Source organism: Mastomys coucha, unplaced genomic scaffold (genome assembly GCF_008632895.1).
Source record: "Mastomys coucha isolate ucsf_1 unplaced genomic scaffold, UCSF_Mcou_1 pScaffold13, whole genome shotgun sequence".
In the NCBI taxonomy this organism is placed as follows: domain Eukaryota; kingdom Metazoa; phylum Chordata; class Mammalia; order Rodentia; family Muridae; genus Mastomys; species Mastomys coucha.
The window spans coordinates 73,743,608-73,771,122 of record NW_022196895.1 but is presented as its reverse complement, the minus strand read 5'-3'; the positions used below and the strand labels follow the sequence as shown (position 1 = coordinate 73,771,122).

Below are 27,515 nucleotides of genomic sequence, written 5' to 3'. Positions count from 1 at the left end.
GTCAAAGCAAGCCTGAGTCTCTTCACTCACCAAGGTATTTTGCAATTGAGGATAATACCTAACAGACATGTTTTATTCGGTCTTGCTCTAAGACAACCATCTGTATTAAGTTAAATTCACAGGAAGAAACTATGCTAAGCAAGCCTGGCTCACTACAAAACCCCAAACATGGAGGACCATGCGAATCTCTACCTGAGTCTTGTTAAGGATCTCAGGGATACACTGAGGAAAGGGCAGGGTGTCATCCTCTGCATCACTGCTCAGCCTCACTTAACAAAGCCTCCAGGTCAATCAGTGTCAACACCACCCTCCAAATAGAGTCCAACAACCTGAGAGGACACCTGAGTTCTGGATCAAAGCTAGCGGTTCCAGTGCGGGGTCTGTGCACAAGCACAGCAGGCTCCATCTTACCTCACTAGTTCCCTATGCAGTTCTGGGGAAGACAGGAAGCCAGCGGTGCCAGCCTGCCACTCTGGTGTCCCTTCACTGCCCTCTGCTGGAACACGGAGGGCCTTGCTTGCAGCATAGTGGAAGTCAGCCACCTCTGTCAGGCGTCTCTTCATGTCTTTCAACAAATTGACGTGCGAGGGACTTTGAAAAAACCTTCGTCCAATACAACCATCCACAGGTAACCTTTAAAAAATGTAAGCAGAGCCTATAAACTTTGAGCAGAGAACACTCTAAGAGGCATAACCAGCAGCCAATTAGCAAGTTGCCTTGTTATATATACCCCAGAGGTCAAGAAACCAAAGAGATGATGTAAACAGAGTTCCTCTCAACTGGCTGTTTTCACAGTTCCAGTTATACAGAGTCAACCATGGTACAAAATTAACAAACAGAAAATTCTAGAAATAAGCAGTACGTGTGTCTGTTTGTCTGTCTGTCTGTCTGTGTGCAGGAGCATGCATGCCATGGCATTAACACAGAAGCCAGAGGACAGTTTTCAGGAGCTGACTTGCATAGCAGGCACCAGCCCTAGGACAGATGTTTTACTTCAGGATACCGCTACAGTGAGCCTTCTTTGGCAGCGCGTGTACTACAATTGTATACTGTCATGGTTGTTTACTCTCATCTCTAGTTATTGGTGATTATCTCTTACTATGCCTAACTTGTAAGCTGAATTCTATCACAGGTATGTATGTAGAATTTAGTACCAACTGAGGCTTCCAACATCCACAGGGCATCTTGGAATGTATCACTAGAGAGAAGGGAAGCTAACACAGGAAAGTGGCCTTGAAAAGACTGAAATTCTACAAAGCTAGGACATCAGCACACGTCGAGAGTAAAGACAGTCTTTGTTTCTAAAGCATTTGAAATCTAACAGAAAACAGAGGTAACTAAAAGTCAGCATCTTTCTTTATGTCTCAGAGGAGTGAAGGAAGGGGGTGGAGCTGGGAATTAAGTAGGACCTGAAGAGCAGTGCTTAGTATCGGTGCACAGCTCGGACAGGCCAGACCTTGCTACTCAGTGGAACCATGAAGCATCCCCGTGCACAGGCCAAGGGCAACATGCACATGTCATTACTCTTCACCCTTGCACAGGTGTCAGAAAGGTCACATATGTAGCCTCAGTTTGGAGCAACTTCTCCCCCTATACACCTCCAGAGGTTCTCTGTTGAACCTTGTCCAGTTCCCAGGAACAGAGGAGGGTAGAGAGAAATTGCCACCAGATACCCCAAACTCCATTAAGACCAAGTCTAATAATTATTGAACACCGAGAATCCTAGCTACATCAGAAGAGAATGACCTAGCTCACACTCCACAGCATACACATGAGAGTGAGCTGCCAGGAGCTCCCTACAGTACTGGGTGCCATACCCATATTGTGGTCCTGGGCGATGAAGATACATGAGGAAGAACTTCTGCCAAATGAGAGGCAGAAGAGGGTGGTCAGAAGGCGTGGCCAGAGCCTGGTGGGCCCAGCGGTAAACCAGCAGCCTCTGCAGGGACGGGACGATGGGCAGCTTCAGCTGGGCCTGGGCTTTCTGCAAGAGAGCAGAGCCTGAGAGCAGGGCCTCCGAAACCCCAAACAGGTGCAATGAACATCACTTTGTTCTTTTCCAGTTGAACATGCTGCCTTTACTTCAGTAAGACAAAGACATTAGGATACCCCCAAGCCTACTACCTGACATTTTAACATTTGGCAGCAAGGATGGCGCCCAGCTTTCTCTGTGAAGACATCTCAAAGACCCCAGAATCAAAACCTATGTGCAGTCATCCAAAGCACTGGGGACGGGGCTCAGTTGAAAGCACTTGCTTAGAGGCTCTGGGTTCAAGTCCAGCAGTGTGTGCATTGAGAGGTAGAGGCAGGAGGATCACAACTTCAAGATCATCTTTAACTATATTGCACATTGGAAGATAGCCTGTGAATACCTGAGACCCTGTCTCAAACAAATGGAAAAAAAATCTAAATTCTCATGTCCATTTCTGAAATTCCTTTGCATGTAAAACAGTATACTGTCTTCAGGTCATGACATGGATGTGGTATTCTTGAACCCACATCAGTTATACCTGCACACATTTGCATATTAGGTGCAACAACATACTGACTGTCATAGAGGGAGAGAGGGGTCCTAAGGGTCCTTCCTTCCTTGGGGATGAAGGAGAGAAAAAGAAACTTAGGGTTTTTAGGTTTTTTCCTCTTCAATTGAATAGCCACTAGCAGGGCAAATAAACCTAATTAACCCCACTGTGTCATGGGGAGAAAAAAGGAGAGATGATGAAGAGGAAGCAGCTGGGAAGGAGACAGATGGATCCACAGGAGAGGAGGGGGAGGAGGAGGGATGGACGGGATGGATAGTATCAAGTTACAGTCTAGGCACACAGGAAATGTCATAATGCCCTTATTGTCACTAGCATATGCTAGCAAAAACTTAAATAAAACTTTAACTTCACAGAGCAAAGCAGTCAATTGATAGAGACACCAAAAGTGAACCTGTCAATTGAACCAATCTGGAAAGTCTAACTTTTAACAGGGCTTTAGGGGGTGAAGAATCCCCTGACGGGCTCTGGAACCTGAAGCAGTCTGGACAGTGGCTCCTGAAGCAGATCTTTACTTCAAAAGCCTGAGCCCCGCCTATCTCACAGACTGATCATTGGGAGGTTTTAAAAGAAATTTCTTCGTTCCAACCCAGGCTCAGAGACTCATTTGTAACAAGTTTTAGCAAGGGGCTCCAGATACAACTGGGACACAAGGGCAACAGCAACCCCCTACATTCAGACTAGGAGCATGCTCCTCCATGACAGGGTAGGGACTCTAAGGAGCCAATATGCCCTTCAGTTATTCGAGGAGTTTAGAAGCTGAAAGGTGGCTGTACTTTCTGATCCTTCACAGTAGAAAACAAGGAGGAATTAACAGGCTACAGTGGGCTCAGCTAGAGTGCAAGCCACACCCTGTAAGTCACAGAACTACTACTTTACCTTTAGAGCTTGGTCAGGGCTAAACGCATTTATAACCAATTCCCTTTCAACAACTCTTCGGAGCTGAGAGTCTTCTTCAAAGATGGATTCCATGTTCAACACAGTCCACGCAAACCAAACCTATAACACCAAACAAAGGGGACTAAAAGAAGCCACTCATCCCAACTGATAATATATCCTGGTCACAAGTTTAAGTATTTGCTACAGCTGAAGGAGTGGCTCAGTGGTGCAGCATTCGCCTAGCATGTTTAAGTCCCTGGATTTGATCTATAGCACTGGAAAACACACACATGCAGATCTCAAGCAACAAATATTGAGCTTCCTGTATGCTTAATATGTGTCTATGTTCTTGTCACATGTATACAATTAAGACAAAACAAGAAACTAAAAATACTAAGTTGTTCTACAGCAGTGGTTCTCAACCTTCCTCATGCTGCAACCCTTTAATACAGATACATACAACCCATGTTGTGGTGATCCCCAACCATAAAATTATTTTCATTACTATTTTATAACTAATTTTTGTTACTGTTATGAATTATAATGCAAATATCTGTTTTCTGATAGTCTTAGGAGACCTCTGTGAAGGGGTCATTTGACCCCTTAAAGGAGTCACGACCCACAGTTTGAGAACTGCTCAAAGATAGAAAAATTATGAGAACTGTACTTGGTGGCAGAGTGCTGTGCCAAGGAATGTTCTAGAGCTAGGTAGGAAGGATGGCCCTTCAGAGTCTCAGGGAAGCAGAGAAGCAGAAGAGGGGGATGGGCATCAGTCTAGGCAGGAGGAGGACCAGCTAATAGATTGAAGGATGTTACTACTGGCTTAAGAGATGAAACAGTCATGGCCTTATGCAGCCTCAGGTCAGCAGTCATGACGAAACTGCTGCTGCTGTCTCTTCTGACAAGGGCAAGGCCAAAGCACAGCGAGTACTGACTAAGGTCTGTTCTGAGTGCTTTCCATACAGGTTCAATTATATACAGCTGACTATGAAGAAACCGAAGACAGAGAAGCAGCAGCCCAAGGCACAGAGCTAGCAAATGGCATTATCAGTCTGAAGCGTGGGCCACACACCCAGAACACCCGCTCTTGATCTTCCAGAGCTCATACATGGTCCTCGGTAGGCATCATACCTGTGAGGAGGTGGACGAGCCCTCCACGAAGGAAGGAGTCATGCTGCCTGCCACAATCCAGTTCACCAAGGAGGAGAGGAGACTCCGGTCACAGTGGTAGCCCAAAGCATTCTACATCAGGGAGAAGACAAGCAACAAAGAATCTTAAAGAGACTGTGACTGTACCAAGAGTCTCAGCAGTTAGCTCGACACTTGAAGACTCCAGTAAGACAGACATCTCCTGGTGCTGCTGAATTCAGTTTACTCAGAATTGTTTTCTGTGTTCATCCAAGAACTCATCTATGGTTTTCTTTATCATCCCCTAATATTTCGGTGCCAGGATAATAGCAGCTCATAGCATGGCTTTGGTAGCTCCCCTCCTTGTGACTTTGTGGGACAGTATGGAGAGCATTGCCATGAGTTCTTCTTTAAAGTTCTGGTAGAATTCGGCAGTGACCCAGCCATGAGCACAGTACGTTATATACATGTATGGAAATATTACTGTGGCTGCCATGACAGTGTGTACTAGCTGGAAAAGGACGTCAAAAGGGCTGTGGGAACTGCTGTCAGCTGCAGCAGTCCCTGGCTGCACACAGGGACATGCACTGAGAACTCCAGGCCCTCTGCAGTGTGCTCCTCAATTGGACTATGTCTACTGAGACAACATAACATTAACATGTAACTTAGTTTAAAAGAGAGAGAGAGAGAAAGAGAGAGAGAGAGAGAGAGAGAGAGAGAGAGAGAGAGAGCTGCCACAGATGACCAAGAATTGTGTATTTACAAGACACTTTTAGCAGCTAGTATCTAGCCAATGGCTGAAACAAATTTTCTTACAGTTACCTTGTGCTGTTGGTAGAGCAATTTTTGCACACAATCTTCCTGCATCAGGTGGAACGCCGTCTTACACAAGTGATCCATGAGGAAGAGAATGGACTGTTCCCGGTACCAGAGATGCTGGCTTATGAGAGCCTGGACCCAGAACTCCAACACAGCCACAGGACCTACTTCATCCGGCTGAGTGCTTACACATATGTGTGCCTAGGAAGCAGCAGCTCAGGTGATGTGAAAGATTAACACCCACTCTCCCTCCCACGGTTAAAACACGTTCAAAATGCTACCCGCTCCCATGAAAGCCCAATCCTAACAGCCCTCCCATACCAAGAGACTGCAATACCCACATCCTAAGAGCTAACACCACACATTCTGGGGGAAGAAGAAAAGTGTCTTAAGAGATTTGTAAGGACCCCAACCTGGATCATGCTGTTGAGAAGCTTCACATTGTCTCCATGGATGGTTCCTGTCAGATGCTGTGCCACCCTGTGGGTGACCTGCTGTGTGACCCCCTGAGGAGTACCGCTGTCCATTTGTAGGAAGAGGAGAAGGTTCGACAAAAACCTGCGGGAGCACAAAGGATCACACACCTGATCCAATCTGGCAGAACTGCCGCCAGCTGTGTGGGCTTTTGTTCGCTTGCTTTGTTTTTCTCTTGCTGTTCTGAGACAGGGCCTCGCAGACCCCAGCTAGCCTCTAACTTACATGTCGCTGAAACTGCCCTTAAACACCAGAGCTCCCAAGTGCTGGGATACAGGCACGAACCCCACAGCAGACTTGGGGCAGTGGTTAGAGGGTGTCTAGGAATGGATCCAGAACTATGAGCATGCTAGGCAAGTGTTCTGCCACTGAGCTATGTGCCCAGGGTCTTTTCATTACCAGCAGATAATTACTTATGAGGAAACAGAAAAACATTACATTGGTTCCATTTTTAGAACACAGTGCTACTTGGGATTCTGATAAACCTTCAAGGATTTCAGGAGGATAAAATCTTCATGTTTAATATGTGCTAAAAGGAATTAAATTTCTCTGTAGCACTGTAATGAACAGATCCAAGTCATAGAAAGACAAGTTAAAGGCCGCTGGAAGAAAATACCTTAAAATACCATTGTCCCCCCCCTCCCCATGTCTTGCGCTTCTAAGCAGAAATGTCTCCAAGTTCTGTAGTTCCCAAGCTTCCCTAAGTGTGTAGGATGCTAACTTTAAGTTTTTAAAAGTATCCCTAACTCTTTCTACTAAGGTCAAACTCCAGGAGTGTGGGAATGCATATGTAACTTAGTTACCTCAACTCTCAGCAGCAAGCAAATCAGAGAACTACTGAACCAAAGCATCTGCTAAGAAAGCTGCCACTGCCCTTGTCCCTAAGCACACACTGCCTGCCTGGTCCACCGGCTCTCCCTCCCTTCCCACCACTCTCTGTGAAGCCCCAGGAGAGCAAGCCCTGCCTCTGGCCACCTCTTCCCTCTTTCCTGTTCTTGGTATCTGCCCACAACCTGTAGGCTACATAAAACACTGTTTGGGTATTGTCACAACTGCTGCCACAGGTAAGGAGCATTACTCCAAGATTCTAAAGGAAACAAATCTTCTTTTAAATACTAATAGGCTTTCTAAGAAATTCTAAATTAACTGAGATAGGAAATACCTTTCATAACAAATAAAATTAGAATCCTTAATCTAAACAACATTCATCAACCACATTCTAAAGAGTGAAAAATTTTCTACCTCATAAAGAAGAAAAATAAATTAAAAACTCATAGTTGGATGGTGGTGGCGCACACCTTTAATCGCAGCGCTTGGGAGGCAGAGGCAGGTGGATTTCTGAGTTGAAGGCCAGCCAGCCTGGTCTACAGTGTGAGATTCAGGACAGCCAGGGCTACAAAGAGAGACCCTGTCTCAAAAAAAAGCCAACCAAACAAAAACAAAAAACAACAACAACAAAAAAGCCACACATACAAAAAAAAAATAAAAATAAGCAAATAATAAAAACAATAAAACAAACAAACAAAAAAACAAAACAAAACAAAAACCACTGCTGGGGGCTGATAAAGAGATGGTTCATCAGTTAAGAGGATGACTATTCTTGCAGAGGACCCAAGTATGGTCCCAGCCACATCAGGTGTCTTACAACCAGATCCAAGGGACCTCTGACACCCTCTTCTGGCCTCTGCAAGTATGTGCCCATACTGTCACGCAGACACACAAATTACATGAAATCAAAAATAAAAATAAACCTTTAAAAAAAGGTAGTCAGTTAAATGGGAAAAGAAGCAGTAAAATAAGAAAATACAAAATATGTTCAAATGGATTGGAAAATAATACTTGTACCTCTCTCTATAAACTGAGAGGAAAAAAACAACTACCATCAAGCAAACAAACAAAATACTGCTGGAATACCGTTCCCTTCGAATTTACTCTAGAACCCAGAAAACAGTCATTCGTACTTTGTACTTGCTGGGGCATTTCTACCCGCAGAATATACTCACTGCTCGTTCTTCAGAAGGTAATACTGGTAAGGGTAGAAGACAGGTAGAATCTTGTCTAGGACATGGACCACTGCTCTCAGATGCCTTGACTGGACCAGAATGCCCAACAGTGGGATGCCTTCTGCACAGAACTTCTCAATGCTGGAAAACAAAGGGGACTTGTGAGCACTCAGCAGCTCATTCATAAAAGCATATTCCTCCAGTGAAGCAGAAGCTAGATTATCTCAGTTCCCAAAACTTTTGTGACTCACCTACACAGAAATTCTACACAAGTAACTTAGAAATGTAGAGTTCCTAAACTCTCATCTATACTCTCGTCTCGGTAGACAGAATGTTGAACGCACTGCGCCAAGATTTTCAAGATGTCCCAGGACCAAGATGAGAGACAAAGCTGGCCCTGCCCAAGCATCCCAGATGGCACAGCGGCAAAGGGGAGCTCATGAAGCCAGCTCAGCCTGGCAGCCTAGACTGCAGTGTGCCAGACATAGCTGCTTTTCCTTTGACATGTATTATCTTCTAATACAGTTGAACTGTATTTTGTATTTTTTCATTTTACTGACATTTTTAGTTTATCTGACTTAAAAGATTTTTATTTTGAATTTGAAATATAATCATCTAAATAAATATAGGGGGAAATAGAATTTGATCTATATAAAGATAAAACTTCTCATTCTTACAACTGCAAAATACTGTTGAGCAAATTAGGGGAAATATATTTAATGGAAATCTTATAGCATCATTTTCAAATAATACAGACAGCCAGGTGTGGTCACACATGCCTTTAATCCCAGCACTCAGGAGGCAGGCACAGTTATCCTATGAGTTCAAAACCAGGCTACTCTAAACAGAGTTCCAGGCAGCCAAGACTACACATAGTAAGACTGTCTCCAAACAATCTAAACCAAAATAATAATAATGAGCATGATAGTCAAGAGCAACATAAAAAAACATTTCTTCTACAATTATACTGGGTGAAAACATAACATTGTATTCTCACGATTATATCTAATAGGAAAGATAAGTTAGATAAAGAAGAAAAACTCAGACATGGCGTCTCATCAGAACGCTCGCTCAAAGTGCAGGAGCAGCGGAAACAGTGGATTTCCCCCACTTTCTTTACTCTGTACTTTTCCTATAATGCTTTAACTCTTAAGAAAAAAAAATTAAAAATTAAAATTTAAAAAATTAAAAGTTAATAGTGCAAAAGCTACCATGTAAGGAGTATTTACAATAGTAACAATAAAAACACAGAATTATCTATATTTTATATGTATTTTAGAGCATCTATAAATGGAACCTCTAAAAAGAAAAACAGGAAGTGTGGAACAGAATAAAGGCTGGAGTGCTTAAGAACTTGAACTTCTCTTCCAAAAAGACAGTTCCCAACAGCCATGGCTGGCCTGTAACCCAAGCTCCAGGGGATCCACACATGCTAGCCTACACAGGTACCTATACACATGATGGCATACATACACATATACACATTATTTTTAAAAAATACTAATTTTAAGAAACATGTTTAAAAAACAATGTTTTAGCCTGACGCTTCTGGGTGACTTTACTATCCCCTCTATGTCCATGATGTTATACTGTGTAGAGCTGAAGTCTGACTACCTCAGCCACAGCCCACAGGCTCCTTTAAATCGCTGCTGTTCTACTCCCATTGGAGCTATGGAACCAATTCTAAAGGGAAACACTTACTGTCTCTTTCACTCCCATCAGTAATCATTATATACTGAAAGAACCCAGTCTCAGAATGAGCATAGCATCCAGAGAAATTATGAAACAAGTTTGGAAAGCTAGAGTTAGAGTCAATAAGCCAGACACTGTTCTGAGTATGTACTGAGTATTGTGACGAACTTAAACTTCATAATCCAGTCAATACAATCATTCCCATCTTAGAGGTGAGGAACTATTCTGGTACCCAAGCTCTGGGGTATAACGTGTTAGGCCTAAAGGCCTAAACAACCACTCCTCCTTCTAGAATACTCTACATCAATCACCCTCTCTTACCTACTTTCAAATGTGTCCTCCCAGCCACCCATCAGTCTGCTCAGCTTCAGTTAAGGGTTCTTCCTCTCTTTCTCTCTGCTCATGTCCGCCCCACCAGGTGCCCTTCCCACGTCCCCTCGCTCTACCATATTCCTCGACTAACGACTGAGAATACAATCTGTAGACACAAAGGACTGAGACAAGTCCCCACCTAAAGCTTCTACGAGGGAGCTTTAGATGAGATATAGCTGCATATTTGTTTTGGTAAATGAACAGGAATTAATTTGGGCATTACTCTCCCTCGATAAGCTCCCTTTATAAATTATTAAACAAGGCTCATTATTTGACTCTAATTAACCCCTAGTGGGTTTAACAAAGGCCTCATGATTGGGATGTGAAAAGTTGAGAGTCTAGAACTCCTACCTATAAGTTACCCTGGAGGTTCACCAGACAGTACCTGTGGCCAACAGCTGTCACAGCTAAAGCGAGGTAGCAGCCGATGGGCAAGCCTGATTTCACAGCCTTCAAGAGAGGGTGAAACGTGGAGGATTCTGTCATGTCAGGTACCGTGCTGACTGGAAAGTTCTGTCTTCCAAAATCATTTTTGTGTAATTTTAACCTCAAGATCAAGTTCCAGGCCCACTGGTTAAATGAGGTCTCAGGAGTCTCTCCGTATCGAACAATACTGGCCAAATAGGAAACCTGAAACAATCATTCATTAAAACAATGTTAATCATACATATCAGGCCAGTGACTTCATCTGCCTACCTCTGTCTGTGACTAACGATGCCCTGGAAGGAGACTGTGTCACTTACTACTATCCTTCGATTGATCTTTGTTGCACTTTAGTAAGGCAATGTTCCATCACAGCTCCTTATACTTGCTGTGTGAAAGCGATCTCAGCTCAAGTAGAAGACTATAAAGGTTGGAACTCAACACCACTGTACTATATATTCAACAAATCAAAGTCAGGGCCTACTGATATCATCTGCCAATTTACTTGGTGGTAATAAAAACTAATATTAATCTACCAATAATTTAACTACCAATCTGCAATTTTTTAAAAAATGACACTCAGTTCTCTTGAGTAGCACATGTAAGCCCCAACTCATCTCTATAACTCATGCCAAATTCTCAAACACTGGTGGTCACAAAAAGATTATTTTTGCCATGTGTTGTGGGGCAGGTCTTTAATACTGGAGTTTGGGAAGTAGAGCCAGGCAGATCTCTGTAAGTTCAAGACCAAACTGGTCTATATAATGAGTTTCAGGCCAGCAAGGGCTATACAGTGAGACCATATCTCCAAAATAAAACACAACTTTTTAAGAAAAATCTTTAAAAACTATAAAAATTAAAAAATCTTTAAAAACTATAAAAATTAAATTTTGTATCTTGAACTGGAAAAAATAAAACCAAAACTATAAGTTCATCTTCCCAGGCAGTTTTTAAGTAAACACTTGCATTCTCAGTAAAGACAAGAAGTTAATACCTGTTTCATACTTTCAGAAATCAGCCCAGCATAGGGCTTCTGGGCCAAGTATTTCTGGTAAGCCTCAAGAACTAGTAAGGCCACTTCAGTGTGCACTGCTTGATCCAAATGAAGGATACCCTTTTGAAAAAAACAAACAAATTCACAATTATCCCATGCTGTATTCAGTAAACAGTCCTTTAAACAATTGTAAAAAACAGAACAGTAAAACAAGACACTGGATTCAGAAGACAAATGTTTCCAAACTTGTATCTCCTTGAAGTGAAATTACAAAATGACAACAGGGGAAGGCCCTCCAATCTACAAAGCAAGTGCACTGCACCAAGACATGTGTCAGCCTCAAACCTCCAAACAAGTATCTGATGATAACTGCCCACTCCATCCTACAATCTCTTTAAAGAACCTACATGATAGGTTAAGAGATTGCCACCTATCAGAAAATGCTTATTAGTAGTCACACAGGAAAATACTTGAAAATACTTATTACATCAAGTCTACATTCCTGTCTGTTGTTTCATCATCAATGACACACTCAAAAATATGCATAAATACTGCCTTTCAAGCCTAAAGCAGTTCCAAACTGTCTTCTTTGCAGTTCTCAAAAACTCCATTCCCTGGCCCTCACGGAGGCTGACCCATGATGCTAGCAAAGGGGGAAGAATCAATTGGGACTGCTGCAGACATCTGGGAAATGGAAAGCAAAGGTGTTCCATTTGCAGGCTGGAGACTATGAAGTTAGAGAAATACCCCTGTGGCTCTCACCCACAGCAGCTCTTCACTGAGAGAAGGCCTAGAAGAACCCCAGTGTGGTGGTTTGAATATGCTTGGCCCAGGGAGTGGCACTATTAGGAGGTGTGGCCTTGTTGAAGGAAGTGTGTCACTGTGGGAGTGGGCTTTAAGGTTCTATGCTTAAGCTCCACCCAGGACACATGAGAAGACCCTCCTCCTGGCCCTTGGCAGAAGACATTCTCCCTCTGGCTGCCTTCAGATCAAGTCTGCCTGCACAATGCCATGCTTTCCACCATGATGATATTGTCTGAACCTCTGAAACTGTAAGCCAAACCCAATTAAATGTTGTCCCTTATAAGAGTTGCCTTGGTCATGGTGTCTCCTCACAGCAATGGAAACCCTCCAACACCCAGGAAGCAGAAGCTCCCCATGAGAAGGGCTGAAGTCAGTCTCCCATCTGTACAGCACCATCCCATGAGTGCAAGCCACCCACGACACTGCAAACATTAAATGATTTGCTCAAAACAAAAGATGCCATACAGTTGTAGAAAGCTAATTTCTGCCCCTTGTCGCTGTCAAATGTTTGTATTTGTAAAAACTGAGCAAAACGGAGATACCTCATAAAAATACCAGAAAGCAAGGAGGTCCACGGATCCTTAAGACAAAAGGTTTTAGAAGAGTTTACAGAGCAAACACCCATCCTCAAGGAATGCACGATTCCAGGATCCCCCCCAGGGAAGGAGGATCTCCCCCCCAACCCTTCCTGCAGGGCGTCACAGGTCACCTGGAGGAGAAAGGTCAATAGAAACTAAAAAACAATGAAAAAGATAAAGTGTAACCAGCCCATGTTGTAAACTGTAACTAGCTTACAGTTGTAAGCTGTAAAACTCTTTCTGAAATGGTATAAAAACTTAGAGCTTTGTTTCCTCTAGGTCGCTCCTGTCCTGAATACAGGGTGACCCCTAGTATACTAGTTTCAATTAAAAAATTAACCTCATGTTATTGCAGTAGCCTCCTTCCTGATTTTTCGCGAGTGGGATACCCATGCCGAATATAACATATTCTGATCAATAAGATAATTAGTAAGACCCAGGTAAAGAGGCAGGAAACTATAACAGTCAAAATCATCAGATGTCTCTTAGGAGACTTGACATATAGCAAGCCCTTAATAATATTAATAAATCTAAACTAATAATATTAACTAATAATATAAATAAATATTAACTAATAATATTAATAAATCTATTAATAAATCTAAACTGAAAATTAACTTTAGCAGTTTCTCTAGCTTGTTATAATAACTCTATGAGAAGGCCTATTAATATTAATATATACAGATGGACAATTAATGCCCAGAGTTCAGGAAACTTGTTATGAGTCACATTGTCAGGAGGTCGCAGAGCTGAGATCAGAGCAAAGTCAAACTCATAATGAAGGCATACTGTAGAAAACAACTCTGGCAGTGGCATGCGGGGCAGTGGAAACAATCAGGAGGAAATGAAGTAACTAGGAGGAGATAAGACAGTTTCCTCAAATGGTCTAAGAATAAAGGGAAGATTTGCATTTGAATTCGCTGTCTTCTCTTCTCTTTCTTCCCCTCCCTCTCCCTCTTTCCCTCCCCTTCCCCCTCCTCCTCCACTGTGCGTGCACAAGTGAAGGCCACTTGCAGCAAGCCCCATGGTGGATCAAGCTGTGTCCACCTCTCCAGTGCTGAGATTACATTCAGTTCTCACATGGTTGCTAGGGATGGAACTTGAGTTCTCATGTTTATGCAGCAAGCACCTTACCAACTGAGTCAACATGTAGGCAACAGAGTTTTTTAATGTAGCATATCTTCATTAGAGGATGTTCATGACACAAAACAGAGTTAAAGAAAAGGCACCTTGTGGGATACAGCTCAGTGGTAGAATGTCTTCAGACATGCACAAAGCCCGAGGCACAATCCCCAGAGGGCAGGGAGGAAGAGGAGGAGTCTAAACTCTCAGACAGCTGAAAGAATCTGCCGGCCTAGCAGTGGTGCAGAGATGTTACTGTTTTAAGAAAATCCTTTCCTGAAACTGATCCGTGTAAAGTCTCCCGTTTCTCAGAGGTGGCATACCTGCTCAGCAAATCCCCAATGCAGTCCTTCTAGGATCACACAGGCCAACTTGTTCTTCACTGCTGTCAGATCATAATTCAATAACCAGTCCCGAATCACAGCTACCTCTGAGGCAGAAGGTCGCCAAAGATACAAAGGCAGTTCTTTAAACAAGTATAAAGAAACCTTTTTAAAAAGAAAACAATAATAATTAAATTTTAAGTCTCAGGAACATTATTAAACTGCTTGCAAATTTTCCTTGGAAAGGATTGGAGGTAAATTTGATTTTAAGACAAGTAAAATTATAATCATGGACAAACAGATAAAATATACCTAAAACACAGGCAATCCTTTGCAAAAGTCAAGGGTTTTTTTAGTATATAAATTGTTAGATTTCTATCCTGGTAAACTACCATACCAAAACACAAATTTAAAGTGATGATAAGTCAAAAAGTCACTCTTTTTTTTCTTCTTCTATACAATGAAAGCAATCTGGTGTTGAGACAGCTAATAGGTCAGTGTGAGTGCAGGTGAGACAAAACCAAGAATTCATAACTTCCGAAACTGGGTGCTGGATTTACTGTGAAATTCTATTTATCACAGTGTGTGTATACGTGTACGTGTGCATGTGCGTGTGTGTGTCTCCTAGTCCTAAGCGTGGACAAGAACAGGCTTGGTATGGGTGTACATGGGGATCCTAGAACAGTGTTGTGAAAGTAGCTCTCTTCTTTTACCTTTATGTGGGTTCTGGTCATCATGCTAAGCCATCTTGATAGCCCTCTACTTGACATATATTTAAAATAGTCTAGATTAAAATGGGTTTTAAAACCTGTTTGTGGCCAGGAAGTGGTGGAGCATGCCTTTAATCCCAGCACATGGGAGGCAGAGGTAGGCAGATTTCTGAGTTCAAGGCCAGCCTGGTCTACAGAGTGAGTCCCAGGACAGCCAGAGCTACACAGAGAAAGCCTATCTGGGGGGGTGGGGGGGGAACCTGTTTGGGAAAAAAAAAAAGTCTACACTACTACTTTTAAATTACCTGTATGTACAAATTAAGAAAATGCAGGTTAACAGTAATAAAATTCCCTTTAAGAGAGTGATCAGGGTCACTTTGTTTTATGGGGGTTTTTTGAGGCAAGGTCTTACTCAACAGCCCAGAGTGGTCTGTAACAGTATGTAGCCTAGACTAATATTGAACTCCCTGTGATTCTCCTGTCTCAGCCTCCAAAGTACGAGGAATCCAGGCAAGAGTCACTGTGTTAACTGACTCCCTTTATAATGTCTTAAACAGGGCTGTCCAATGAAAAGACAATGCAAATAATATATGAAGTAACTAGGAGGAGGTAAGACAGTATTATACTTTCATACAGAAGAAGAAAGCCTTGCCATGTTGCCTGCTTGCCTACACTGTCACTAGCAAGTCCATCTATCCTGCTGCGGAGGCATTCCTGTGCTGGCATTAGAACCTACTGCTTTGGACCCAGAGCCTCTCTGGGAATCCCCTGAACTCCAGCATCAGACATCCTGCCTCGTGGATTGAGAACTGCCAGATTCTTGGTCTGTCCAATCGGAGACTCCCCAGACCTCAGTGGTAATCTACTCTGACACCTCCTTTATATCTGTATAGACGGTCAACCTATCAGTTCTGTTCCTCTAGAGAACCCTGGCTAATACAGTCTGAGTGTTATGTGCCTGTTTATATCTGTATAGACGGTCAACCTATCAATTCTGTTCCTCTAGAGAACCCTGGCTAGTACAGTCTGAGTGTTGTGCGTCTGTTTATCTGCGACAAGTGATACTACTGAGTTGACAGTGGTTTCCCATTTCATAACCATCCTATCTCAACAGCCTATGCCCTGGAGTTAAGTCTGCACAGTATGCCAGTGTTGTAAAATAGAAACTTCAAAAATACAAGAGTCCTATCTGACAGACACCATAAACTAATGGTGCTAGGCATCGGTGAACTTCTGAACCATTCCCCTATCACAGGAATGACACAAGAGTAATACTCACACTTCTGTAGTAAAGGTTCTAGTCAATACCACAAAACAAGGAAAAGGAATGCAAAGCATTAACAACTACACAGGAAGCACCAGTTAGGAATTCTAGTAAATAGAACTGCCAGGTAGCTGATAGAACAGTGTTAGAGTTCTTGCCCAGAATGCATTAAGCCCTGAATTCAATGCCATGTGCTGCCGAATCATACTTTTAGTAGGTGGTATAGCAAACATTTGTAATCCCAGCACTCAGGAGACTGAAACAAGAGATCACTGTAGACTCTGAGGCTAGCCTGCACTAGCAAGATGCGGAGGAAAAGAGAGGGGAGGAGAGAGGAGGAGAGGGGAGGAGAGGAAAGGAGAGGAGAGGGGAAGGGAGGAGGGAAAGAGAAGAGAGAGGAGAGGAGGGGAGGGGAGGAGAAGAGAGAGAAAAGGGAGGAAAAGAGGGAGGGTAATCTTCTAGTAGGTACTCTTTCAACAATATAGAATTTATAAATGTTTAAAATATATTGATGCTTTTACTGCAAGACCAAAAACCCCACTAATTTTACTTTAAGATGTTCCAAGAATAATATATGCATTTTGTTAACAAAACAAAAATATGTATTCTGAAAATAAGCCGATATTTGAACTACAAAATTGGAAAACTAAAGCACACACGTACACACGTGCATACACACACACACATACGCACACGCGCACGCACACATACACACATACATCACACAATTTGGTACCAGTTTGCAGAATGCCATCAAACACACTTGTGGGTTCTGTGCTCTGGAACTGTCTGAGAACAGGACTGGTGAGGTGGCTCTGTGGTAAAGGCACTTGCCACCAAGCCTGACCATCTGAGTCTGATCACTAAAATCCACAAGGTGAAGAGAGAAAACCAGCCCTACCAGTTGTCCTTTGATGTCCATGGCATCATTCCAGGTACATGCACACCCATACACATACACACACTAAATAATAAACAGTAAATAAAAATACAGTAAGAACTGAAACCAAGTCTCACAAAATGTATGTATGTTGGCAATTATGCTCATGACAGCTACACTTATGACACCAGAAGGTGGGAAGAAGCCAAATGCTCATTGTCTGACAAATGGATAAACAAAATGTGAGACAGAAATTTAGTGAAATTTTACTCAAGATTTCAAGGAAGGCAATTCTGAAGGAACACTACACCACATTATGCAAAGTGAAATAAGCCAGACATAAGAGACCACTCGCTGTGAGAACACTTACATAAAGTATCTAAAACAGGCAGCTGTGCAGAAACAGGAGGCAGGAGGTAGGAGGCAGGAGGCAGGTCAGCGCTGCTTAGAGCCAAGGAGGATGCAGATAAGGAATGACAGACAGGCAAGGGTTTGTGAAGCCAGTTTCTTTGTGAGATGAGAAAAATGCTCAAAGCTCAGCTGTAATGATGGCTGCACCCATCTGTGGCTATACCAAAAGTCCCTGGCACACACACCTTCTCCAGTGATATTTATTACATCTAACAAAGTTCTCTTTAAAATTGCAGAAGGGGCTGACTACAGCTAAGGGTGGACGGCAGCCCTATACAACAAGCTGGAACTTAGAATCCTTTGCACTTGGGTTTCATTTGGTGGAAGAGTCATTCCCAACAAAGCTTCTATTAGTGCCAGTGTTTCATCACTTCAGGGTGTCTTTAAATGATTTGTTTGTATGTTTGGTTGGGTTTTGAGACAGGGTTTCTCTGCGTAACAGCCCTGACTGTCCTGGAATTCACTCTGTAGACCAAGTTGCCATCCCCTCCATCTGTCTCAAAGACTATGCTATATAGGCATGCGCCATGATACCTGGCTACTTCGGGATTCCTTTAAAATGCCAAATAGTCAGTACTCTTACCATTCCAACTTGGTCAATGCTCTCTTGCACTCTATCCAAAACGACAGAAATAATCTCAGGGTGAACAGCCGCGATGGCCCCCAAAAGTTCTCGACCAACCTTTGAAAAAGTCTCTCTGGTAGACAGTGTGACATAAGACACCTAAATGAAAGGTAGGGAAAGAAATGATAGTTTTAATACTAATTAATAATTAAAACACATTTCCATAAGACTTTCCTCCACAAAACATAATCTCACACTGAGCCTCAGAAACTTGTCAGAACTTGAGATAGCAAACTATGCACCTTGAGGCTAGAGAGTGTTAGAGAGAAAACAGGACAAATAGCAGCTATTTACAAGCTGAGTTCAAGTGCTGCATTCAGAGACAAAATCCCAGCAAAGCCCGGTGGGCAAGGGCCTGAAGCCGCAGACACCTGGAAGCCTCAACTAGGGGAATCCTCGGAGTCCATAGCTGGCGGCCAGCTTGGGCAACACAGTAAAGTCTCTTCTCAAAAGTGTCTTCTCATCTGCGATGAAACAAATGAGTAGCTGGCAGGAGCCGTGCTGCAGCTTCTGGGAACAGCACTGAGAGTGTTTCAGATGGCACTCCTGTGGCAAGGCCCTCTGGAGACTCCACCTACCTGGCAAGGCCCTGTAGACAGGACTCTGCTGCAGACCCCTGTGAGGAGCCTAAGGAGCATTTGAGCTTCAAATCCTCCTGGCTTTTCACTATGTTTATTCTTATGGCAATAATTACTTTATTATCTCCACGGGGCTGGAGAGATGGCTCAGCAGTTAAGAGCACTGACTGCTCTTCCAGAGGTCCTGAGTTCAAATCCCAGCAACCTCATAGTAGCTCACAACCAACTGTAATGGGATCTGATGCTTTCTTCTGGTGTGTCTGAAGACAGCTACAGTGTACTTACATATAACAATAAATAAATCTTTGGGCCGGTGCGAGCTGGGCTGGAGCGAGCAAAAATCCTGAGTTTAATTCCCAGCAACCACATAATGGCTCACAACCATCTGTACAGCTACAATGTACTCATATACATAAAATAAATAAATCAATCTTTTAAAATAATAATAATAATCATTAGTTTTACTTTGTCAGTTGTGACTAAGGCTTGGTTTATTGGGAACAAGTCTCTTGAACAAGTCTTTGATAATTTTTCTGAAAGTGTCTACAGAGAAACAAAGCCCTCTTGCAGTTTATCATAGAAACCGGTTCTCCAGGCTGTCCCTGGCTGCCTCTGCAGTCAGCCTGAGTAATCGGGAGGAAGTCACTGAGATCAATGATTTCCTGCTCATCCTAAGAACTTAGATGATGGTATTAAGAACTTATGTAACATACAAGGAAAACTAAAGGACACAAAAGGTCAGCTATCCCTCTAGTGCAAAAAAGCTGACAAAGGACTCTAACCCTGACGGCCCCTGGGAGGCACAAGGACAGATGGCCAGGAGGAGAGAAACTTGTCCAATGGTCAGCATCTAACTGGGCCACCCTGTCTGGCCACAGTGGGAGAGGATGGGCTAGTCCGAATGTGCCAGGGTCAGGGGATACCCAGAGGGTCCTCCACCCACTCAGAAGAGGAAAGGGAGGGCTGGGAGAGGGCCTATGTGAGGGGGACCAGAAGGTGAGGGCAACAATCAAGATATAAACTGAATTAATTAATTAATTAATTAAATGGGAAGAAAGAATCAGGTTTCAATCATTGCCATTCTGAGAATGTGTGAAAAATAGGACCACAATGCTGTTCCCATAAAAGTGATATGTGGGCCATAGAAAATATTATTCTAGGTATGGTATCACATCCTCTGCTGATTATCAAATATAAATGCATCATACTGTTAAAGACTAACCACAGAGCTTGAATACCTTTCATTTCTGTGACAACATGTCTGCTACTAGCTTAGGTACAGTACAAAGAGGATGTGTCTGGCTACACAGAACCATCTGTCTTGCAATATAAAATGCATGTTTAGATATGAGGAAAGCTTAACTGATGCTAAGATACAGGGTGAAGGTCAATTCATGACGATAAGGAATGGGGAAGAGGGAAAGAAACAAAATGGGCAAATGCTGATGATCCTTGGAAAGCGATTGAAGACGTGAGTCAAGACTGCTAATGTGTGAGTGCTGTGGAACTTATATAAACAACATGAGACAGCTCGAGCTATTTGGAGTCACTAGCTTAAATGTCAACACGTGGTTACTGTCTTCATTTTCACTGATGCCACACCTCCATCCTTCGACCCAGAACTCCCCTGGAGCTGGACTCTGGCAAATACTTAAATTTATTGATGTGAGAAAAATCACTAAAATTATTTTTAAATACATTTCATAGAAATACATAATCTCTCCTACAAAATAAAAACCTAAGAGTAAAAGTTTCTAAAATCTTGATGTATAAGACTGTCTTCCGAGCCACAGCCACGGTCTTAGGAGCTCACTGTGCTGTTTACAAATGAGCACCAGCGCTGGGCTTCTTCACTGCTGACTGGCTCAGAGGACACAGCCATTTCCATGCCGTCTTGCCATAACTGCACACCACAGAAGGTCTGGGATCCCAGGGAGGTGAGATCCCTGTGATCTTTGCATTTCTCTTCTCTTAAAGAAGGAGCAGATAAAAACTACAGCATGCAAGGCTCTCCCTCAGCTGGCCGCTGTGTGAAGGAAGAAGATGAAGGCGAACTGGCAAGTTACTTTTTCTGCTTAAGATGGGACTCTAACAGCAGAGCTAAACCAAAACCGTCTCTCCCAAGTTCAGTGTTCTACACTCTCACTTAAAGTGCCTTGTGTCACCAGCGGCAGGAACCCTGAAGTAGCATTGGCTGTGTGGCTACAGTAGACACAATAAAAGCTCTATGTCCAGCTGTGCTAAACTGTCCATTCCTTACCAAAAATTTGCATCAAATGTCGAGAGAGAAGAGTGGGAAACAGAATTATAAAACACAGATTTTCAAAATTCCTTATGGCAGATGATGTTTTGATTCCCCATCCTATCCACAAGAGCAGGGGTAGCTCAGTAAGTCACATTTTTTTAAAAGTGATACCAAAGAATGGACAGCCCGAAAGCCCAAAGCACTGACAAAACTTCATATTCTAACCTCATAGATCTCCAAAACAATGATTTTTATGAAGTCTTCATCCACATTAGTTCTTCTGGCTCGAGCCATCTGAGCAAAGGTCGTCAGGAGACAGATCTCCTCTGAGCTGTTTATGGAAGAAAGACACTTCTCAAAGCTCGCAAAATGTTCTGGGTCTGCAATTCACATCAAAAAAATAAAATGTAGAAACAGGATCATACATTGAATTACACTATCACAAAGAAAGGTGACATAAAAATTAAAACTTTACAAATATTTAAAGATAAAAAGAATCTTCCCCTTTCCAAAATGGATCCCTACTAGTTCAGAAGCTGAATCAGCTGGCCTCTGAGAGCCCAACCAATAGAAATACAGTGTAGACTCAGAGCAAACCGTTAACACTTAACTATGCCTCATCTCACAAAAACGATTTTAACAGACTGAATGAAGCAGGGAAGTTAGTACAGATCTGGGGAGAACCCAGAACCGTGCAAAGCACTGCTGCTGTCAGTCGCTGGGCGTCACCGCCAACCCACGGGCACAGGGACTCTCCTGCACACACCGGAACTGGAAACTGTCCAGCCGGCAACTGCTAGCATAAGCAGGGCGCTCCAAACACAGCAGATTAGCTAGTAAACTAGGATGACGAACAGGAAATGGGATAAAACAAGCAGTACATAATCCACTCAGCCTCATTCTCAGAGGGTGCTGTGTAAGCAATACTATACTTTGTTATTACCTAACTTTCTAACTTATCAATTTGATAATTCTGTAATACATGTAGGAACCAGGCACAAAAAGCAAAAATTTTTTTAAAAAACATGGCAAAAAGGCCATTTATGAAATATATCCCAGCTAAGGTGAGTACTTGGGATAGAAGACGGCACTACAGAGGAGACCTAAGGGGGACTAGCCTGAATCAGAGACCGTGCTTAGCATCCTCGGCCTCTCACCTGTGTCTGTCTCTTCTCCCACAGAATTAGCAGCCAGAGAAGAGGTTGTGAAAACACTCAGAGCAGGTAGGTCACACTCAGCTATGGAAACAGTCATACAAGCACCTCCCGGGACAGTGCGGAAATATTTTATGAAGCAGACAAGTGCAAAAAACAAACAAACCTACCTTGAAACAGGAAAGCAAATAAACAAAAAGTAGATTTGCATAGAACATATATAGGAGAATGAAGAAAAAAATAATGAATAGCTGCAAAAACATGCCAATAAAATATATATATATGCATATATATATATATGCATATATATATATATATACATACATACATATGGTTTTCTTTCTCCTTGTTTGGATTTGTTGCTATTGCTGCCCCTGCTGTTTTGAGACAGAGTTTCTAAAAGCACTGGCTGTCCAAGAACTCAATAAACCTGCCTGGACTCCAACTCAAGAGAGATCTGCCTGCCTCTGAGATTAAAGGTGCTTTTTCTTTTAAAAATTTAGAAGAGCTCTTGGTATGTTTTTATCCTATTAGTATTCTATTATGTTTTGTTCCATATTTTCTTTATTATGAAGGGTAATGGACAAATATCTTTATATCTAACTAAATAGTCTGATTTTTTTTTTTTTTTTTTAAGTTTTAATTTTAGTTTTAGTTTTAGTCTTAGTTTTTGTGTGACAGAGTCTCTCTACACAACCCTGGTTGTCCTGGACTATGCAGGCCAGACTATCAGACAAGTGTTGGGATTAAAGGCATAAACTACCACGCCCGGCTCATACTCTTTTTTTAAAATGATTCATTTATTTTTATTTTACAAGGATGGGTAGTTCTGCCTGCATGTATATTGGTGCAATACCTATGTAGAGTTCAGAGGAGGCCAGAGAGTGTTGTATCTCCTGGAACTACCCCTATAGGTACTGGGAACCAAACTTTATCCTCTACAAAAACACTTTAACATTATAACATAAATAGCCTGCAATATTAGTATGCATTAAAACATAACCAAGTCTTCACTGAAATTAATTTTTGTTGTTTCAGTTTTGGGGGTTTATTTTGTTGCTGAAGACTGAACCTATAAGCTTACACACACACTAAGTACACACACAGACTATGACTATGTTACATAGTTAAGTTTTTGAAGGATTACTGTCTGCCTCTTATCTACTTCATAAAATCAATACAATCAAGAAGAAACAGAAAAAATTCAGTGGAACAACTGGGCACAAGCCTTAACAGACTTCGAGACAGTTAACAAGGCTTGTTGATCTGACTCTACATGCAAAAGGGTAGATCATGGTTCTTACTGCACAGCTTTGGACCTGCTGGAATCTGGATTTGAGATAGCCCACCTTGCATCTAACTAACAGAACAGTGAAGCAGTGCCCTTCATGTCAACATCATAATACCACAGTGCTTCTAAAGGCAGGACTGACACTGTGGCCGTGAAGCACACAGAGACAGCACCCTGGTCAGGTACCTTGGAGTTGCCTCTTGCACTCAGCCGGCTGCAGGGAGGCACAGAGTTGCTGCAGGTTCCCACCCTCCACCTGGTGCATGAGGTAGAAGAGCTTCCAGAGCATCTGGACCGACAGCGTGCCGAAGGGCATCTCAGACATAAACAGCCAAATGCCGAGTCTGCACAGTATAAACAGCAACAGGGAAAGTTGATGCATTAGCAAGCCTCACCACAAAAGGAAGTGGAAGCAAGACCAGCGCTCACTCCACCACTTTTCTAACAAGCATCTGGAGAGAGGTATGCTTTACCATAGATGCTCTGTACCAAAAGTATTTGAGATTTGGGGAATTTTTATTATTTTGGATATTTGCATATATATAATAGGATGTACCATGGAAGAGACTTAAGTCTAAAACATGAAAGCTTGACACATGATTCAAAACAGCCGAGGCATGGAACTAGATGTTCATTAATAGGTGACTAGATAAAGAAAATGTGTACCTATATACAATGTGATTGTATTCAGCAGAACAAGGGCTACTTGGAGAGACGAAACAGGCCAGTCAAGAAGGGAAAGGAAAGATAAAGAGGTAGAAGGAAAGATGAGCAAAATACAAGGATTACATGTGGATGTTTTGTGTATACTTTATATTCATGGCCATAATGATGATTTTATACAGTATTTTTACTGTCCCTGTGTGCACATCACATGAGGTCAAATGTATATTTTCCACATATAACATAGTATTAGCACAAAATGTTTCTAATTCTTGCTGGACAGTGGTGGCCTTTAATCCCAGCACTCAGGGGAAAGAGGCAGGTGTATCTCTGTGAGTTCAAGGCCAGCCTGGCCTACCAAGCGAGCTCCAGGACACACAAGACTGTTACACAGAGGTACCCTATCTTGAAAAACACAAACAAGAGAAAAGCTTCTAATTCTTGAGCTTTCTGTGCTACAGTGTTCAACCTCCATATATCATCAATTTACTCCATTCTTACAAAAGCAAAGGCAACATTATTAGCATAAATTTACATACAAGATCTCTCAGACATATGGAGAATATTAAGAACAACTGCTGGGTTTTGAACCAAAGATCATTTTTAAGACCAGAATAAGAGAGAAGCTATCTTAGTCAGGGTTACTATTGCCGTGAAGAGACACCATGACCAAAGTAACTTGGGGAGGAAAGGGTTTATTTGGCTTATACTTCCACATTGCTGTTCATCATCTAAGGAAATTAAGACAGGAACTCAAGCAAGGCAGGAACCTGGAGGCAGGAGCTGATGCAGAGGCCATGAAAGGGTGCTGCTTACTGGCTTGCTTCCCATGGCTTGTTCAGCCTGCTTTCTTATAGAACCCAGGATCAGCAGCCCAGGGATGGAACCACCCACAATGCTTTGAGCCCTCCCCATTAATCACTAATAAAGAAAACACCTGAAGGCTTGCTTATAGCCCAATTTTTGGGGGGCATTTTCTCAACTGAGGCTCCTTCCTCTCTAATGACTGTAGTCTGTATCAAGTTGACATAAAACTATCCGTCACAGAGGCTGTTTCCAAGACACTGATGTGTGTTGGGTCACATAGAGGTTTAAGTACAACACAGATATGGAAACTACACCAAGTCATCACTCTAGGGCCTACCTAAGTCAGTGACTTTCATGCTAGCTTTGCTTGCCAGGCAGGAAGCTCTCACCCAGTGCTTCCCTACCTCTTACCTTTTGGCTTTCAGGACATGTAGGACAGCTCTGAGAAACAGCTCATCAAACTCGATCTGCAGTTTCTCCGTGGAGTAGGGCTGTAGTATTGACCCCATGCCTGTGCTACGGCTCACATACTGTGCCCAGTGGTCACTGACATAGCCAAGGGTCATCCTGAGTATGAGGAAAACAACATGGTCCTCTTCAGCATCACCTTACATTACATGAGAAGGAATAACACGCTCAGTACGTACTGTGCACCTACTATCTGCTCAGTTCTTAAGGTAATCTTAACAGAGACAATGAGAAACCAATCCTCATGGTAATGGCCTTAGCAGAAGGCATAGGACAGGTAAATAAGGAAAATGAATGTCTGTCACTTCATGTTGGGTTGCATTCATAGCTCCCCTCAGCTACGGGAAGGCTGCAGGGCACAGTACAGATACACATACTAGGATCTCAGCTTTCTAAGGGACCCCAGGCTTTGAGGGCATCCTATAAATCTTCAAAAAGCTGACTAAAATAAATGAATATAAATCAATTCACTTTGGAGAATAAAACTGGGAAAGTGAGAGATTTTTATAGTTTTATCAACTTTCTTTTGAGAGATGTTGGATTAAGAAAAAATAGCCTATGTATGTGCTATAGGAAATAACTGAGAAAAAAAAACCTGAAGATGTAGAAAAGGGTATGAAGTTGATTTAGAGAAAAGCAGTACATAAACTCAAAAATGTTTCAAGCACTTGCTAATAAAACCATAAACCCATCTTTAACTCAAATACATGAAGTTCTCCCAGTTCAAATAGAGTGACTTATTTAAGACTTTGAAACATTTCTAACTATTTTAAACTACAGAAAGATATGGACAAAGGATGGTAGAGGAGCAATGGCAGTAGAGAATTACTGCCCGTTTGACATAGTTCAGTAAGTGGCAATTCCAGAGAAGAGCAGGCTGTGGACAGAAAGGGAACAAAGACGTGAAGGCCTGCATCTTCCTTGGCCTTTCTCTCCACAGCAGCTTTGAGACTCAGAACTCTAAGAATAGTTATGGAACACGTCGGCTGAATCTGGGATAATTAGCCACAAACTTTCATTGGAAACACATATCAAATCCCACCTAGCTGACAGGAGCTACGAGAAGACTGAAGTGTGCATCTAGGATCCCGCAGTGTTGTGCCTAAGCAAGGCGACACCAGCACAGGAGTGCCAACAGCAGCACTACCTGATCAGGTATCCAATACGCTTCACAAACTGCCTATAGCGGGCTCTGTTAAAGGTGTCTAGTCCCACAGCCAGAAGCTCCACTAATGAGTTGGCAAAGGCAAAAATCTTCATCATCTCTTGGGGCCTTGTTGTTTCAGGTAAATAATCACCTAGAAGTGAAACAGATAAAAAGGAAAAAATGTAATTAGTAGAACAAAACCCTGCAGAACACGGGTGTATGGGTCAGTGAGAAAGCCAAGACAGGGGGAATTAACCCCACATCTCTTGCTCCAATATCAAAGTCAAGTGGGGAGCTTGAAAGAATGCACATTAATGTATTTAAAATAGGTAACACATGCACAAGTGAACCTTCATTTAAGCATAAGTAAAAAAAAATATAAACACAAGAGAGAGGAGGCTTTGCACAGGTGGACAAAGGAAACCCCACCAAAGAAGCAGGACTCGATGCTTCTTGTCTGGAGCCTGCGCCTCTACCATCTTTAAGTTATGACAAGAGACAATGATCTACCTTTTGCTTTAAACCCAAGAAGATGCTGAAAGAGCTCCTGAAAGGGAAACTGGGACAAAAGGGTGACCAAGTCGTCTTCATTAAGGAGAATCCAACTGGTCTCAGGGTCTTCATCCTAAAGGGAAGATGCCAAATCACATCAGCTAGCCAGAGGAGGTCACACTGAAGTCTGTGGTTCTAGACACTAAATCACCCACCCATCACAATGTAGTCATTACAGACTCTAGCCAGAGGAGGTCACACTGAAGTCTGTGGTTCTAGAAACTAAATCTCCCACACATCACATTGTAGTCATTACAGACTCCTCCTCAAGGCCAACGACCTAATAGCCTCAGACCCACTGCCAGTTGGAAGTCCTCTGAAATTCAAGTATAATTCATATGTACCTGGTTCATATCCATTGTTCAGAGCCTGAAACAACACTCATTAAATTTCTGTCAAAAAGAAGACAAGACTAAAAGCTGTTCTAGAGCCAGTAGGTGGCAGCACATGCCTTTAATTCCACCACTCAGAAGGCAGAAGCAGGCAGATCTTTGAGTTCGAGACCAGCCTGGTCTACAGAGCAAGGTCCAGGCCAGCCAAGACTACACAAAGAAACTCTGTCTCAAAAA

General features: G+C 42.5%; 1 protein-coding gene across 5 annotated transcripts in view; it reads right to left on the bottom strand.

Moving 5' to 3' along the window:
- Epg5 (ectopic P-granules autophagy protein 5 homolog) overlaps window positions 1–27,515 on the bottom strand; it is a 90,051-nt gene that overhangs the window by 44,322 nt on the left and 18,214 nt on the right. For all 5 annotated transcript variants that reach the window (XM_031366099.1, XM_031366100.1, XM_031366101.1 and 2 more), the window contains exons 8-23: window positions 26,905–27,019; window positions 26,395–26,545; window positions 25,191–25,346; window positions 23,496–23,653; window positions 21,090–21,244; window positions 18,000–18,140; window positions 14,152–14,316; window positions 11,325–11,444; window positions 10,293–10,537; window positions 7,844–7,984; window positions 5,780–5,924; window positions 5,370–5,567; window positions 4,551–4,661; window positions 3,420–3,539; window positions 1,818–1,984; window positions 412–633 (exon numbers count right to left, since the gene is read on the bottom strand). In XM_031366099.1, the coding sequence (XP_031221959.1) occupies window positions 412–633; window positions 1,818–1,984; window positions 3,420–3,539; window positions 4,551–4,661; window positions 5,370–5,567; window positions 5,780–5,924; window positions 7,844–7,984; window positions 10,293–10,537; window positions 11,325–11,444; window positions 14,152–14,316; window positions 18,000–18,140; window positions 21,090–21,244; window positions 23,496–23,653; window positions 25,191–25,346; window positions 26,395–26,545; window positions 26,905–27,019 (2,510 nt within the window). The remainder of the gene's footprint in view (window positions 1–411; window positions 634–1,817; window positions 1,985–3,419; window positions 3,540–4,550; window positions 4,662–5,369; window positions 5,568–5,779; window positions 5,925–7,843; window positions 7,985–10,292; window positions 10,538–11,324; window positions 11,445–14,151; window positions 14,317–17,999; window positions 18,141–21,089; window positions 21,245–23,495; window positions 23,654–25,190; window positions 25,347–26,394; window positions 26,546–26,904; window positions 27,020–27,515) is intronic.